Genomic DNA, 15434 nt, shown 5'->3' on the forward strand with positions numbered 1-15434 from the left:
TGCTTCCTTTTCTCCTTCCCACCCACTAACCAACCTACCTTTTATCTGCCCCCATCTACAACTAAACCCTGTATTTATTTACTTAATTTATACTCTGCCTTTCTCCATAATGGGGACTCAAAGAAGCTCACATCATTCTCTTTCATTTTATTCACCCAACAACAACCCTGTGAAGTACATTAGGCTGAGAGGGTGTGAAGCTCTAATCGCTACACCACACTAAGTTTTGTGAAAAGGGCCCTGACAGCCCCCCCGCCCCATCTTTTACTGACAGCAACTAAAGCTTGAAGGCTGGGTGAAACTGCTGCAAATGTTTAGCAACTCCCACAACAGCCACGGGCATTTGTTTCTTAAAGTGACAGGTACTGCTTCTATTATTTTTAAGATTTCAGATTTTTCTGCAAACCTAGGCCTATTTTTCAGGTTTGTAGAAAGATGCATCTTGTCTGTTCATGCTTCAGCCTTTGAATTTAAGTATCTACAGATTCAACCAGGTTAAGAAATATACTGATAACCTTTCTAATGGAGACCCAAACTGGTTAACATTGTTCTCCTCCATTTTATCCTAATAACTAGGTTGGGCCAAAAGAAAGCAACTGGTCAAAATTCACCCCGTGAGTTTCTGTGGCAGGGCAGAGATTTGAACTTGCATCTCTCAGTTCCTGCTCCAATACTCCTTATGCAGGATCTGGTTCCAAGCATATACTTCCCAGGCTGGACTGGTGCAACAGTAAAGGATTCAAATTTATCATAGCATTAAAATGACACTATCTTTCCCCAAAAGGCCAAGAAAATAGTCTTACGTGGGTTGTGCCAAGCAGCCTGGTGCTATGATGTGGCAACTTGCATCATCAGTCTGCAAAGCTGTGAGTTCCACCATGCTGACCATCACGTCATTTGCATGACCTGGAAGTTTGGGAAGCACAGACAGAATCTTCTCTGCTAAGTTGTCACCGTGATGACCAACTGCTCCTAGAAAATGGTCCCAAAGGGAAATAAGTGAATGTAGCAATGGTTATGAGGCGGAATGAGCATTCAGAAGATGTCAGATGACAACGACAAAAAACGGAGAACATCTGAATCATTTCAATGTTAAATTACAACAGTTCAAAACTCAGCTTTGCCTCACAGCAAACATATCAAAATGAAGAATTTCAATCTTCACCTAAAGAAAAAAGCAAAGCTTGCAATACCATGTAGAAAGAAGTAATGTTCTCTTCATCTAATGCAAATATTATATAACATTTGAATGTTCATCTTTTAAACACAATCATGTTTGACTGTAATTGGAAGAGTGACTAAATCATGGGGAAAGTGCATGAATCACAACACTTCGTTTGCAAAGGAATGGAGATCACAAAGGCTTGCCACTTTAAATGAAAGAGATTTAGTGAAATTACTACACTGCATTCACAAAATTGCAGCAGTGAATTCTGGAAGTATGAGCAGGTATTTTGGCTTAAACCAGCAGTAAATAATGGATTCCTACATTACAATGTCAGTGCCATCACTTTGTAATACAATTCAGTAAATTATTGTCAGGCAATCCAATCCTAAACTTCAGCTGGAATACTGTGTTTACAAATCCATCTAACTTTATTAATGTTGAACACAGGAAGGTGCCATAAATGGAGCCAGACCATTGGTTTATCAAGGTCAATAGTTTCTACTCTGACTGATAGCAGCTCTCCAGGGTCTCAAGTAGAGATCTTTCAAGAAATGAGGACCCTGAATAAGCAAATGTACTTCACAATCTGGGGGAGAAAAGGCCCAGCAGAGAAAGCATCCTTATATTTGAATTTGGGGTTCAGGGTTCCATACAGTCAGTCAGCCAACTGGTTCCTAAACACCTGCAGCTGATCTGTACATAGGAACACTAGAATAAATGTGCTTCTATTTTAGTAAGGTATGTGGCAGTTTATTTTAGCCATGTTTTGGACACAATTAGGACATTTCCGCATAGAGATTCTTTGAGATTCTTTATTGCATTTGCTTTCACCTTACAGACAGTATTATTTGCCAGTCGATGCTGTGCCAGTTTTATACACACACACACTTTCTATCAGCATCATTGAGATGATTTTGTGTGTGTGTGTGTGTGTGTGTGTGTGTGTGTGTGTACAACCTTGGAAGCCCTTTTGTCATTGTCACACGTACTTGCATTCATTGAAGAGCTGTAGAACTTTCAAAAACATATTTACATACCAAATCTCAATATCCTTACCTGTCAAGTCTAATGTCCTATCCACAAAAATAACAGAGGCTCTACTTTGAGCAGCTTTCCTTCTGGTCTTGGCTTGGGAGTAATTGGCTAGATCCCCTGCAATGATCCTGCTCAGTGGCCCAACAGCAAAACATTCCTCCCGCACACCTAGGCACTCAAATAAGGAGTTTAAACCAGACACCAATGTCCTGATCTCAAGCTGCAGCTCTGAAGACAGAGAGGAAAAGTCAACATCACTCAAGTTAGCAAATTTTTTCTTCTCTGGTCTGCCGTTATTGATCTGAGACAAATCCTGAGCCATCAGGGGGAAAAGAGAAGAAAAGGCAGGTAGGACAAAGAGGTGGGGTGATATAGGTGCCAGAAACAATGCACAATGCTGTACTTCTGCAGTGTAGTTCATGTTACCCATCCACTGGCAAAGCTTTTCTTCAAACTGCTCAAAAACCACAGGGCTGCCACCTTCAGCCTCAGCACCGCCAGAGGCATTATGAGCCTGCAGGTGAGCTGCATGGCTGACAGCTGTGAAAACCACACTGTACTGGAAGTTGCTGAGACTCACAATGTCCCGAATGATGGCCACCGTTCGCCCTTTCAGCAAGCTGCTGACCACAAACACCGCCTTGGGTTGCTCCGCACCCCCAGATTCAAAGCTGGAAAACTCTTTGACGTTCAGAGCCCCGGCTTGCAGCAGCCTCGCAGCTCCTCCACAGGTCCAGTGCAGGCTCTCAGCACAAGCAGAGTCCATGAAAACGACAGCCCGCTTCACCTTGGAAAACACCTGCTCCCAAGCTTGCTGGCAAAGAGATGACACCCCAGCTGGGGCTGTGGGAAAGGAAGAGACAGCGGACATCATGGGGGACGATAACAATAAGCAAAAGGCAGGACCTTAAAAGCTCTTAGATTCGTGGGGGAAAGGGATCCCCCCAAAGCCCGCATATACGAAGCCCAGAAAATGCCACAGTGGGTGGGTCAGGCGCACACATAGTACAAAGTATGTTGACATCTACCCATGCCTATTCTACTGTTGTCGCATACTTGTGACGTCATATTTCAGAAGTCAACGTTGATTGGTTGTTTAGACTGAGGAAATCCAGGAACCGGGTGTTGCAGCAACGTGTCTCTTTCCTTGTACGAAGTCCTTTGAGAGGGAGTCGAGTTGCAAGTGCCACTGCTGGAGAGGAGACTTCCGGGTTATTTTTGACAGCCTGTCTCTCTCTCCCCTTTCACTTGTGACTAACTGCATATAGGAAGCCATGTAGTGGGGAGCTGGATAACACATTGCATTCCTTCCAATGTAGTATAGTGTGGAATTGAATAGCACACTATATTACTAGCACACTACATTGTACAAAATTAATGTTTAAATTTTTTTGAAGAGGTTTTGCAATGGTCATTCAGCAGGAATCTTCTTGAGTTTGAAACAAATCTGTTCCTAACTTTATGGAAACTTATCTTAGCCTGGAAAGTTCTTCACTGATCTTCTTTGAACTTGCTCATTTCTGGACAGCAGTAACTAAAGTTGGTCATTTTCTGTATCTGAAAGCCATTTTGTGCTGTTTTATACCCCACCCCCTCTACTCTTTGTCCAAATATTGACTCAGTGACTTCGATTCAATGTATCAGTTTGATTGGCAAGGTCTTCTGCACATGGTGTGTGACTTTCTCAACTGTCTCTTCCCACACCAAACCAAGTTGCCCCTGAAATCCTGGAGAACAGATTTGGGGGGCATTTGGGCTACTGTTATCAGAGGCTGAATCTAATAAAGTTATGCTCTGTGGATAGAAATCCTTGGACCTACAGAATCACAGTGTTGGATCCAAGATTGTACATAGTAGCTTTGTGTGGCAGCAGGTGCAGTACGTAGTTTGTATGGTCATACAACTTCTTTGCTTGAGCCTCAAAGAGTTTTTGATATTTAAATAACATTTTGAGAATCGAAAGACTATGCAGAAGGACCCAGGTTCAATCCTTGGCATCACTAGTTTAAAAAGGATCAAGTAGCAGAGGATGTGCAAGACCTTGGTCCTGGTACCCTCAAGAACTGCTGCCAGTCCCGGTAGAGAATTCTATCCTTTATAGACTTTTGCTTTTGTTTTATAGACTTTATAGACTTTTGCTTTTTTCCTCAATGGGGATCTAAGATCTTACCTCCATTTTATCCTCACATTTCTGTGTAACAGGTTTGGCAGAGGGTGGCCCAAAATTACTCAGCCAGATTCCAAGGTAGAGCAGAGAATAGAACCTGCATGACCAAGATCCTCATCCTATGCTGTAACCACAACACATGCATGTATTGTAGATTAGAGTTAATATTGAATATTTGTGTGCCAGTTGACCAGTTACAAATACCACTTGAAACCCCCACCCTTGTGCTTCCATAGAGCCAATAAACCCCTCCGTGCAAAAGTAGCTTTCGTCATCAGTGAAAAAAACCCCACACCAAGTGTTGACCTTATACATCTTTTGCCCTGCGAGACTTCGGAAGGATATTTTTTGTGCATGGCTTAAACAGTCATGATTAGCTCGAGTTATTTTAACTGTTGTATTGCATTAAACTATGTATATTGCATTGTGAATGTTATATCGATGGCCTGTGTTGTAAGTGGCCCAGAACCCAGTCTTTGGCTAGGATAGGGTGGGGTAGAAATCAAAATAAAATCAGGGGTAGGACATTTACAGAGGAGTCCAATTGGGGTTGGCTGCTGCTTCCTCGAAAGTAAACCCCCCTGAGGCCCCTTCCGCACATGCAGAATGCACTTTCAATCCACTTTCAGCGCACTTTGCAGCTGGATTTTACTGTGTGGAATAGCAAAATCCACTTGCAAACAATTGTGAAAGTGGATTGAAAGTCCATTATTCTGCATGGGGGGAAAGGATCCACGGGACCGTCTTTCAAGAGCATCAGAGTATTTTAACTGTTGTGTGAGACTATGTTTGTACATTTAATTGTGAATATTCTATGGATGGGCTGTGTGGTAAGCCGCCCTGAACCCAACCTTTGTCTGGGGTAGAGCAGGGCAGATATCAAAATAAAATAAAGGGTCTTTAGAGGAGTCCACTTGGGGGTCGGCCCCTGCTTCCTCGAGAGTAAGTCCCCCTGGGACCGTGTTTCAAGCGCATGTCTCACACACAGAGAGGCCATTTCGGGCGTCGCCTCGTCCCTGAGGGGAGCCCAGGCGCGAGTGTGCCCGGTGCGTGTGTCAGCCAGCCAGTCACACGGGCGACGCGGGAGGGGAAAGCGGCTCCTTCCCGAGTGCGGGAGAAGGCGGGGAGGAGCCTCAGTGCTGCCGCCGCCGGCCAGAGGACGACCGCGCTTCGGCGTAGCGTCGCCAGGCCTCGTTCGTGTGAGGGGAAAGGGAGGGTGTGAGGGAGCAACCATGTCGGCCGGCGGCGAGGTGGAGCAACTGGCGGCGGATCTGAGCGGGGCCGACGCCGGGGATGAGGAGGAGGAGTGGCTCTATGGCGGTACGGATCTCTACCCTCCCCCCACGCACCGTGGGCCCTCCCGCCCCGTCCCCCCCCCCCCGCCCGCTCTGGGACTTGGGCCAGGCCGCCTTCTCTGGCTAGGCCCCGGGTTCGAAGCGCCCGTCGCAGGCCGCGCGTGAGGCCTACTCTTTCCCGGCTTCTCTAGTGCGGGCAATGGCCTCACTCGGGGCCCGGCCTAGCCCTGTGGCTCCCGGTACTAAGCCCCTCATTCCTCTCCCGGCCCCCTTTCAGCATTTTCCCCTCCTTTCCTTCTGTTTAGGGTTATTTGTTTTTCCCACTGGTAAAGTGTGGGGAGGGGAATTCTGGTCCTTTGCTGACATGCATACTCGGATTTATACTAAGTACACTATTATGGATAAGTCCGTGGGGATGAGAACCATGAAAATTAAGAGCCATTGAACCCCTGTGCACGTTGGTTCATCAGTGAAACACTATTGAATTTGGTGCCACGTATCATCTTCATCATCACTATTGGTGCCACATATCATAACTTGGTGCCACTTATCATCATCACTATTGGTGCCACATGTCATAACTTGGTGCCACATATCTTCATCCTCATTATCACTATTGGTGCCACAAATCATAACTTGGTGCCACGTATCGTCATCATCATTATGACAATCATCATTATTAGTTGCATAGTGTATTATTATTTCATTTATATTTGGCTTTTGTTAAAAAGGTTTTTAGGCGGAGGATACATGCCCAGAGTGGCTCTGTAAAGGGCCACTTCGCAGAATTGTGGAAGTTTTGTTTCCTAGACTGGAACACACTGGAAATGAGCTGTAGAAGGGACATCTTATTATAGTCCATGGTGAGGCTTTGTCTTCAAGGAAGTGCTGAAGGAATTTAGTCACATGTCCATCCCCTTCCTGTTAAAAATTTGTAAATTCATCCTTCACCATATTGATAGGAATTTCCTACCTCCAACCGATGGAGAGCCAACTGAAGTTTAAAATGTTTTGCATTGTAATTGCTGGGCATGTACAATGTGATTTTCCTTCCTAAGATAAGGTGGGGGAGAGTATTTGTAGGTGTCTAATGATTACATAGCCTATTCCCCCACAGCACAGTGGGAATCCCAGATTGTGCACAGGTACAGCAGTGGATATTTCAAGAGTGGCTGTGTTGGTTTTCTTACAACAGTGCTGTTGCATGATGCAGCTTGGCATGACCAGTTTGGAGCCCAAATGTACTATTCTGAATTTTTAGGCTGTTTCCAGATGGGTTATTTGCTCTTGAGTTTCCCTCGCTTTTCTCCAATCTATCCCAAAATTGATTTGTTGGGAAGTCTTGAGAAAGATTGAAGAAAAGCCTGGATGGCTGCTGGGTGGGTGAGATTGAATTTTCCCATCCACCCACACAGCAAATAGATCTGTTGTTAGGCAAATTTTTCCTGTCCCTATGGTTGTCCCTTAAAACAACAACTGGTATAATTGAGTCGTGATACAATACTGGAACAGTCCAAGTAGCAGGTTCTATGAACTCCTAGATTTAATTTAGAAAAGAGAAGTCTATGACTCCTTTAATTGTGGAGATATAAGTGGAAAGTCATATCTTCACAATGAAAAGTGTTAGAGACGTAAAAACGAAAGAAATGTAGAGAACGGGCATGACAAATACATGGACTGATATAACGATATTTGTTTACCACTTGAAAGAAAAAAGAAACCTGCAAAAGCCCAGGTTGGCCTGAGAATAGGGTAGATGGCAGGTTCTGGGAAACTGAGGCGGAGAAACTGTAGGGAAACCTGCCAATTGGAACCCCCATTGCTGCTGCATTTTATTGGCAACCACAGCAGCAACAGGGAAACTACACAAATCTGTCACTGTGGAAAATGTTTTAGCTTCACTGTTCCTTCACAGGGAAGGTTTTTAAGTTGGTATGCTGCATGAATTCGATGTCCTCCATATTTGCTGAAAAACCGGTTACTATCCCACGGAAGAGGCACCAGTTAATGAAACATCTAAGCGAGCCAATGGTTTATAATATTTGTGCTAGCTATAAGACATGATCCAGATCGACACTCTGTATGTGTTGTGCGTCTTCTGGACCTTTCAAAGCTGTATGACATACAGGCAAAGTGTTCCCAGCATGGAGAAAAACTTTAAATCCTGAATCACTATCAGGCATATGTGAGGGAAGAGAAAGTAATGCGCCCAGATTGCCATGTGCACCAATAGATAAAATAGATCTGTTGTAAAGCAAACTTTCTTTTTTGTGATAAACTTTCTTTTTTGTGCCTGATCCAGTATACGTGTACTTTGAAGTAAACCAGGTATTGTGCTTACTCTTAAGTAAGAGCAGATAGGATTGTAGCCTCATTTTAATCAAGTAAACACTGTAGGCTCTGGGTGCCTGATGGAGCTTTGACTCTTGAAAGCTTGTAACTCAAAATCCTGTTGGTCTCTAAAGTGATTCTCCATGACCAACCTATGGTGCTCTAGATGTTAATGAACTACAATTCCCATCAGCCCCTGCCAGCATGGCCAATTGGCCACCCCTACTCTAAGATGATACTCATCTAGTTGTTCAGCTGTATGCACAAAGGACATTTGTAGTAAAAACCTAAATTTCAACTTACACAGATACTGTAATGATTATGGATCAGGAATGAACATGAGTTTGTATTTGAGATTAATTTCTTAATCAAGAGCCATCTTTGGACAACATTTCCTAGTAAAAAATATGACATTAAATATGGCATTTTTCCAGCTGGTGCTGCTCTACCTGAAGATGGAAAATAAGTGGGTATAGTTTTTCCTGCTGCTGAGAAAACGAGGGGAAATTTTCAAATTTTAAATTTGTATCTGCATTGGAGCAGGGCAGTTAAAAGTGGCTTGAGAAATGCAACAAAAATCTGAAAAATGGATTTGTGCATTTGTTTACATTTGTATGTATATCCCACTGTTTTTCCCAATGGCCAATTAAAGTAGTTTAGAATATTGTTCTGCCATCTTCTGTTATATCACAACAATCCTGAGGTGCAGTAGGTTGGGAGAATGTGGCTTAGGGTGTTGTTTTCCAGAAAGCTTTGATGGTAGAGTGGGTTGTTTTTTTTACAACAACCTTTATTAGGCATATAAAATAGGCTCTAGAGCGTTTCCAGACATTTGTGAAGTGCAAATTGAGAATACATTCAAAACACAGACATAGAAACTGTATCTAGCATTGGACGTTACTTAGAAAGTTCTGTCACTTGTAATAGAAATTTTGCTACTTTTTCCTGACATTCTGTCTACTACACCATGACCCCTTTATGAGGAGGCGAGAGAAAAATGCCTGTCATATCTGCTACATAAGATTACATATTGTTCTGATAAAGTTTGTTGTGAAAAACTATTACAAGATAAGAAGGAGAATATTACTAAATGGGTAGCAAAATTCTGTTTATTCATTATGAAAAAAAAGATCTGAATATGGAATCCCCCTTAGCTACTTTTGTTTTGTTCAGTATATAGATGGATAGGGCTGGAGAGAGATCTGCATTTCTTGTTTTGTTGTAGATATTTTTGCTAAATTGGAGATTTGTCTTATATTTGGTCATTGACCATAAATAAAGTCTTCTTCTTCTACTACTACACCATGTCAACCCTGGCACAAACTTCAGATTTTCATTCCAATTTGTATTGTCGTATTTGGAACTGAAATTTGTTTTGTTGTTTGTTTGTTTTATATAGATGAAAATGAAGAGGAGAGACCAGATGAAATGCCTGCCAGGTAAGTATCCTGTCACTTGTGAAATCATTGAAGTATTGGTTGTGAAACGTCTTTAAACATATTGGCTGGATTCATTCATTCTTGCTGGCTTATTTTGCATTAAGTTAAAGCTGACTTTTATATTTTTATTTTTCTCATTTGTCATGTTGGGCTGGGGTAGCAAACATTTGCCACCTTTGCTCCAGTATAGATAATGCAAATATTTTCCCTGAGTAATATATGCATTATGGTGTGTTTTCCTCATTGTTTTTCTAGTATAGCAGACAGTTGCATACCCACTACAACAGATCCACACGTAGGATCTCATTTCCATGAACAAATTACTGTTGATAAATTTGGGGCAGTGATCTTTGAAAACTTTTTCTTGTTTTTGGGGATATTCCTGACTTTATTTCCAAGGGCTGAGTCAGCATTTTGCAGTAAATATTGGCAGCCATAGCATGGACTGTATTTTATTGAGTGGTGGTAGCTCACTGGATTAGGTGGTGGGAATATCCCAGCCTCCACCAGTGTGCATCATAGAGGGGACTCTTAATGGCAGGTGATTGAAAACAATGATAGAGCTGCTAGAGATACACTGCAATACTGTGTAGGTGTGCAGCTGCAGATTGGCTAGTGGAACCCAGCACCAACCAGTGGCATTATCCTGCACTCATGTCTGGCCCCAGTAGCCCTCACAGCATGGCAGCTATAGCCCTGGCAGCTCCATCACCACCTTTTCTTTCCCACTGGTGAGATGAAATTACAGTGCTTCTCACACACTCCCTCAAAATGAATTGAATGTTGTATGTATTTATTTATTGCGCATTTACCCCATATTTTTAGAAAACTTTTTTTCTAAATGGTTAATGTCAGAAACTTACAGTTTTATCTTGCCCTTTCTTCAAGGTGCTCAGGGTGGTGTGCATGGTTTTCTTCTCCTGTGAGGTATAGAGGAAATATAGCAAGCCCATGAATGTTACAGTCAGGGAGAAATTTGAACCCAGGCCTCCCCAATCCAAAAGAGATATTGATTAAAATACAGTAAAACAGGTGCTATGGCATGAGGTTCTCAGGAAGTACCAGACCCCAACCACACTGTAAGGGTTGCTGAGGCCATCTTCTTTTCATTTTGTTCTAACAGATGTTATTTGGTTATTGGGAGGAAGGAGCTTTGAGCTGGGCACATTTCTGTTAATATAGATTTTGCTGAAAAATGTTCTTTCCTCCCCAAAGTTATCTTTGATGTAAAATGTGAATAGGTTTTTTCGGTTTAATTGAAACTGATTTTCCTTGTGCTTTATTCGCCCTAAAGGCTAATTATGTTATTCTTTCTTATGCTTTTAAGTGTTCCACCCGCAACTGGGAACGAAGAAGAGGCTGCTGAAAATGGTGTTGTGAAAACGGTAGTACTAATAGGAAAAGTTATTTTATGTGCTTGGAATCTGGGCAGGCTATTCATGATAGCTGCTGGGCCTTAAAACAGTAGTGTATGATTGATGTTTGATTGTCCATACAAAATAGTCAAGCCAGCCCAAATATCACAAAATTTGATGGTGTGATTTCTGACATTGTCTTCAACCTAGAAGGCCTGTAAACTTATCCTTTTCCACTTTCCTCCTTGTGGCTTCAGTTCTTAAGTTTACTAATTAATTTCTGATGTTTGTCTGTCAGAAACAGAGACCCACGAGGGGAGGGGATCTTTGGTCGCTGCTTGTTGCTCCTTGCTGTCCCTCCCCCTCCCATCTCCTCCCCTTGTTTGTCAGTTCCCCACCCCTTACTCTGCCTCCTGTTCCACCTGCTTCTGTTCCCTGCTGTCTCCCCTCCTCCATCTCTCCTGCTTTGTTGCTGCCTCCTTGCTTCTTGTTTGCTGCCTCAGTCTCTTTTCAGTCCCGGGAGCTCTAAAGTTCATTTTTTCAGGCAACTGAATTGCACACAATGTCTCATAACATTCTTTTCTTTTAGAAAGTGACAGAGGCTGAGGATGATAGTGATAGTGACAGTGATGATGATGAAGATGATGTTCAGGTCACTATAGGAGATATTAAAACAGGAGCCCCTCAGTATGGGTAAGTTGCTGACTGGCATTAAGGATCTAAGATGGATGGAATGCCACCGAGTCAGACTGGTTATCTGTGATAAGAAGCAAAAACAAAACAAACAGGGTGCATACAAAGGGAGATAGAAAAAGACAGAGAAACCCAAAATATTTGCATTTGATGAGTGTATTTGTATGGTGGACCCAGGAGGAAATGTATAAGCTCTAAATAAATCTACTTTTTTTCTTTGCCTAACAAACTTTTAAAGCATTCTTATGATCTAGCTGACTTTAGAGAACTTTAAAATGATTTTTTTAATTTTTCTATCAAGTTTTGTTTTAATTATTGTAATTATTTACAAAAATGTTACGCTAGGTTTCCTAGGCGCGTAATGGCTGCCAGGGTAGGCTACTGTAAACCTTCTTCTTATCTCCATCTGGGTTTTAGGTATGGGGCATCACCAGTGAATCTGAACATCAAAACTGGAGGGCGTTCATATGGATCCTCTGGTAAGTCTGTGGGGCCATTTTTACAGGAAATGTGGCAAAAAGTTCACTAACTATTCATTATAATGAAACTAATTACAGGTTAGCTAGTTAGGTGAAGTGCTGTGGTTCAGCACTTGAGCGTCTGCTCTGCAGGCAGTCCCAGAATCTCCAGCTGAAAGGCTTGGACAATAAGTGATGTGAAAGACTTCTGCTTGCGACCATGAAGAACCCCTGGGAATCAGTAGATACTACTGGCCAGTGGGTTTATTTGGCATAAGACTGAACAGGAGAGCATGTATATACAGAATTGTAATTACGTGAGCAGCTCAGTCCAGAGGCCCAGGTGGGCAGGGATGGTTCTGCTGCCACGCTGCCTCTGGAGGGCTTTTGGCAGCACGAGGAGGCCAAAAAAAAGCACCGCACCCCCACCACTGGAAAGCCACCTATAGAGCTCCATGGACTGGGTGGTGTCGGTTGGAGCCCAAGGCTGTGGCACATTCAGAGGCAAAGCTGGAATGGGAACTAACGTCAGCTCCGCCCCAGCTATGCCTTTGTATCACCCTTACTGTGGGGCCGCTGATGCAGTGCTCAGTGCTGTGTAGGGGGATCCTGGGAAATTGCAGTGGCCACCTTCCAGCGGATTTGCTCCTCCACCACAGTAAGTACCCAGGGAAGGGCATTTCTACCGATATCTGACAGCACAATCTCTCGTGTGACATGAAGTAGTTTATTCTAAGATTGTTCTCAAAGACACCTCCTGAAAGTTATGTCGGAACTATGTTTTTTTCCTTCTTTATATTAAATAATTTTTTTTAACATTTCTTGATAGGTGGAAAAGTGAAAGGGGTTGACCTTGATGCACCAGGAAGCATTAATGGTGTCCCACTATTAGAAGTTGACTTAGATTCTTTTGAAGACAAACCTTGGAGAAAACCAGGTAAGAAATTCTTGGGCAGAAACTTTTATTGTTATAAAGTAAAGGTAGGCAACTCCTGGCATGTAAACCAACTATAATAGTCTGAGACATTTTGATTGGCCCCTATAGCCAAATCTGTCCAAGCAGTCAAGCAATTGGCAGCGCTGTTGATGAAGAAGAGGGTTTTTATGTTACTTTTTCATAAGACACTGACAATGTCATCTTAAGCAAAGTTGCATCCATTTGAGCCCATTGACTTCAGTGGATTTAGGAGGGCATAACTGTGCTTAGAATGAGCTGTGAATGACTAAGTATTGTAAACAGTAGAATTTTGAACTAGGAGAACATCCCAGTACACAAGTATTCACAGCAAACGAAAATGTGTTACCTGGGACTATTAGTAAATTTGTAGTTGGCAGTTCCAGCTTATCTAGTACTGTATTCAGTAGGGTACAATTAGTCAAATCAATAATTGGCTGGCTCTGCCTTGTGAATTGCCATCCCCTTTTGAAATATAGGCAATACCTACTGGAAACTGTCAGTATGTACAACCTAGAATTCTGCCTTTTCAGAATGGTTCTCCCATCTATGGTTGATTCCACACAGCGTAATAATAAGTTACATCCATTATTTTTGAATCTGGGTCTATTTTATTCTATTTTTGTCCTTTGCATGGGTTCCCGTTTTATGTGAAGGTAACAGTCCATTTTCTTTCTGCCCCTTCACACGAACCTGCTACTTTTTTAAAACAATGTAAATGAGCAGGCACAAAGATCCTGTTTTTCCTGTGTTCCAATTGGCTGTTCCATCGCCACAGTCCCCTTCCACCTGTTCCTGCCTTCTGCTAATGGAGTTCTTCTGATTGGTGGAGAATCTACCGCAACCCCAGAAACTCAAGCAAGGTCTTTCCCTCCCATTTTCTACAGCAAGGGGGGTGGGGAGTTTAGGGCTTTGAAAGTACAGTGCATGTAAACATGAAGCATGCAACCCTCCCACTTAACATTGTGATATACAAAATAATAACAACTGTCCAAAAAGGGAGCAAAGCTATATGTCCCATCCACATCCAGAGGTGTGCATCTGCCTAGCTGTGTGCTCTGAGCACCTAAAAAAAGAAATGGAAATGTTTGTTGTGAATCTGTTGTTGAACACATTTGGGTGAAATGACACTCAGGAGACAAAACGTGCTTGGGGTTTCTGAAATGGTGGGCTATCACACCAGTTGGCAGCTCAACAGAAACAAAACTGACATGACATAAGGCGAGAGAACAGGTGGCAGGGTGGGAAAAATGGCACCCTTGCCATTACCACAGCAGCAGGTTCAATCCAGGATTTTCAGAAAGGTTGCTATTCTGGTGTTTTTTGAAAACCCGGGTTGGGGAAAATATAACTGGTCAATCCTGCTTTGAGGAAGGGACTCATGCAAAGTTCTTCCCCACATTTTCCTTCATCAACCCATTATATTTCTACCATGAGGAATCGAGCTACGTTTTACTTAAAATCAGCATTTAGAGAGCTTGGGAGCACTGTGCCACTTATATATTCGTTTGTGTTTTTTCCTCCTTAAGGGGCTGATCTTTCAGATTACTTCAATTATGGTTTTAATGAAGATACATGGAAAGCGTACTGTGAGAAACAAAAGAGGATACGCATGGGACTCGAAGTTTTACCTGTTACCTCAACAACCAATAAAATTACGGTAATAAATAGAATCTATGGTGTACCATAACATGGATATATTTTTCACTCCTGAAGTTGGCGTAGTACCATGTGCGCAGTGAGTGTTAGAAGTTCTTGTGTGGTTCAAAGCTCATACCTTTCCTCCTTGTTCCCATCATCTAGAACCTTTGCTCCATTTCTTTGTTCACTTTGTGTTTATAGTGTGGAACCACCAAGCTACAACTAGCTTGTAACCTGTTGTTAGTTGTAATGTAGCCCATTGGTCCATAATGTGTTATTTTAATGGGCAATGTGTTATTTAACTTAGGCCGAAGACATTGCTATGGAAGTAACACCAGGGGCAGAGATTCCAGATGGCAGATACAATCTTTTTAAGGTGAATGTTGGTAAACTTTCCTTAGTCACTCTAATTACTGTTTGCCATTTCACTTCCAAGAGCTGAGTCCCAGCAGAAGTGGACATAGCTGGGGGTTTTTTACAGTTTTTTTTAATATATCATCCCAATTTGTTGCATGTAAAATTCTGTAATTTCTCTGCTGTTGAAGCCTGTGATTCTACAGCCTAATTTACTAATTATTGCTGTCGCAGCTATATAACTTTTTGTATGCTGCATTCTTTTAGTAAGATAAATTGCTTTTTGAAGGGAGTGTTGTCTAATGTGAGTTTAGATGTATCTTTTTCTGTCCAGTAATTGTTCTGCGCATGAGTGGTCAAGCACTTGGATTAACGTCTTTTTTTTTGTTGTTGGTCTAAATCAGGAATGACTTGTTCTGTATTCAGGGATCTGTGTTGGGGGTGGGGAAAGGATATTCTGTTCTTCAGACACGGTTTCAGGAGTCAAAGAAAAATCGTAAGGTTGGCATCACCTACCAGTAAAGGCAAGATCCGTGGTTTCTG

At 42.4% G+C, this 15434-nt stretch overlaps 2 protein-coding genes across 12 annotated transcripts in view; one reads left to right on the plus strand and one right to left on the minus strand.

Moving 5' to 3' along the window:
* SCFD2 (sec1 family domain containing 2) overlaps positions 1–3263 on the minus strand; it is a 195942-nt gene extending 192679 nt beyond the window's left edge. The window contains exons 1-2 of the mRNA XM_048510006.1: positions 2225–3263; positions 804–972 (exon numbers count right to left, since the gene is read on the minus strand). Of these exons, the coding sequence (XP_048365963.1) occupies positions 804–972; positions 2225–3077 (1022 nt within the window). The 5' untranslated portion in view covers positions 3078–3263. The remainder of the gene's footprint in view (positions 1–803; positions 973–2224) is intronic.
* A 2239-nt stretch (positions 3264–5502) lies between these two features.
* Positions 5503–15434, plus strand: part of FIP1L1 (factor interacting with PAPOLA and CPSF1) — a 43125-nt gene continuing 33193 nt past the window's right edge. For 2 of the 11 annotated variants that reach the window (XM_048510167.1, XM_048510162.1), the window contains exons 1-8: positions 5506–5690; positions 9396–9435; positions 10763–10820; positions 11380–11483; positions 11901–11962; positions 12771–12878; positions 14426–14556; positions 14845–14913. In XM_048510167.1, coding sequence (XP_048366124.1) covers positions 5603–5690; positions 9396–9435; positions 10763–10820; positions 11380–11483; positions 11901–11962; positions 12771–12878; positions 14426–14556; positions 14845–14913 — 660 coding nt within the window. In that variant the 5' untranslated portion in view covers positions 5506–5602. Of the gene's footprint in view, positions 5691–9395; positions 9436–10762; positions 10821–11379; positions 11484–11900; positions 11963–12770; positions 12879–14425; positions 14557–14844; positions 14914–15434 lie in introns of all 11 variants that reach the window. The other 9 variants (XM_048510172.1, XM_048510163.1, XM_048510166.1 and 6 more) reach the window with 9 other exon arrangements.

The sequence above is a fragment of the Sphaerodactylus townsendi genome, linkage group LG10 (genome assembly GCF_021028975.2).
Source record: "Sphaerodactylus townsendi isolate TG3544 linkage group LG10, MPM_Stown_v2.3, whole genome shotgun sequence".
Lineage (NCBI taxonomy): Eukaryota > Metazoa > Chordata > Lepidosauria > Squamata > Sphaerodactylidae > Sphaerodactylus > Sphaerodactylus townsendi.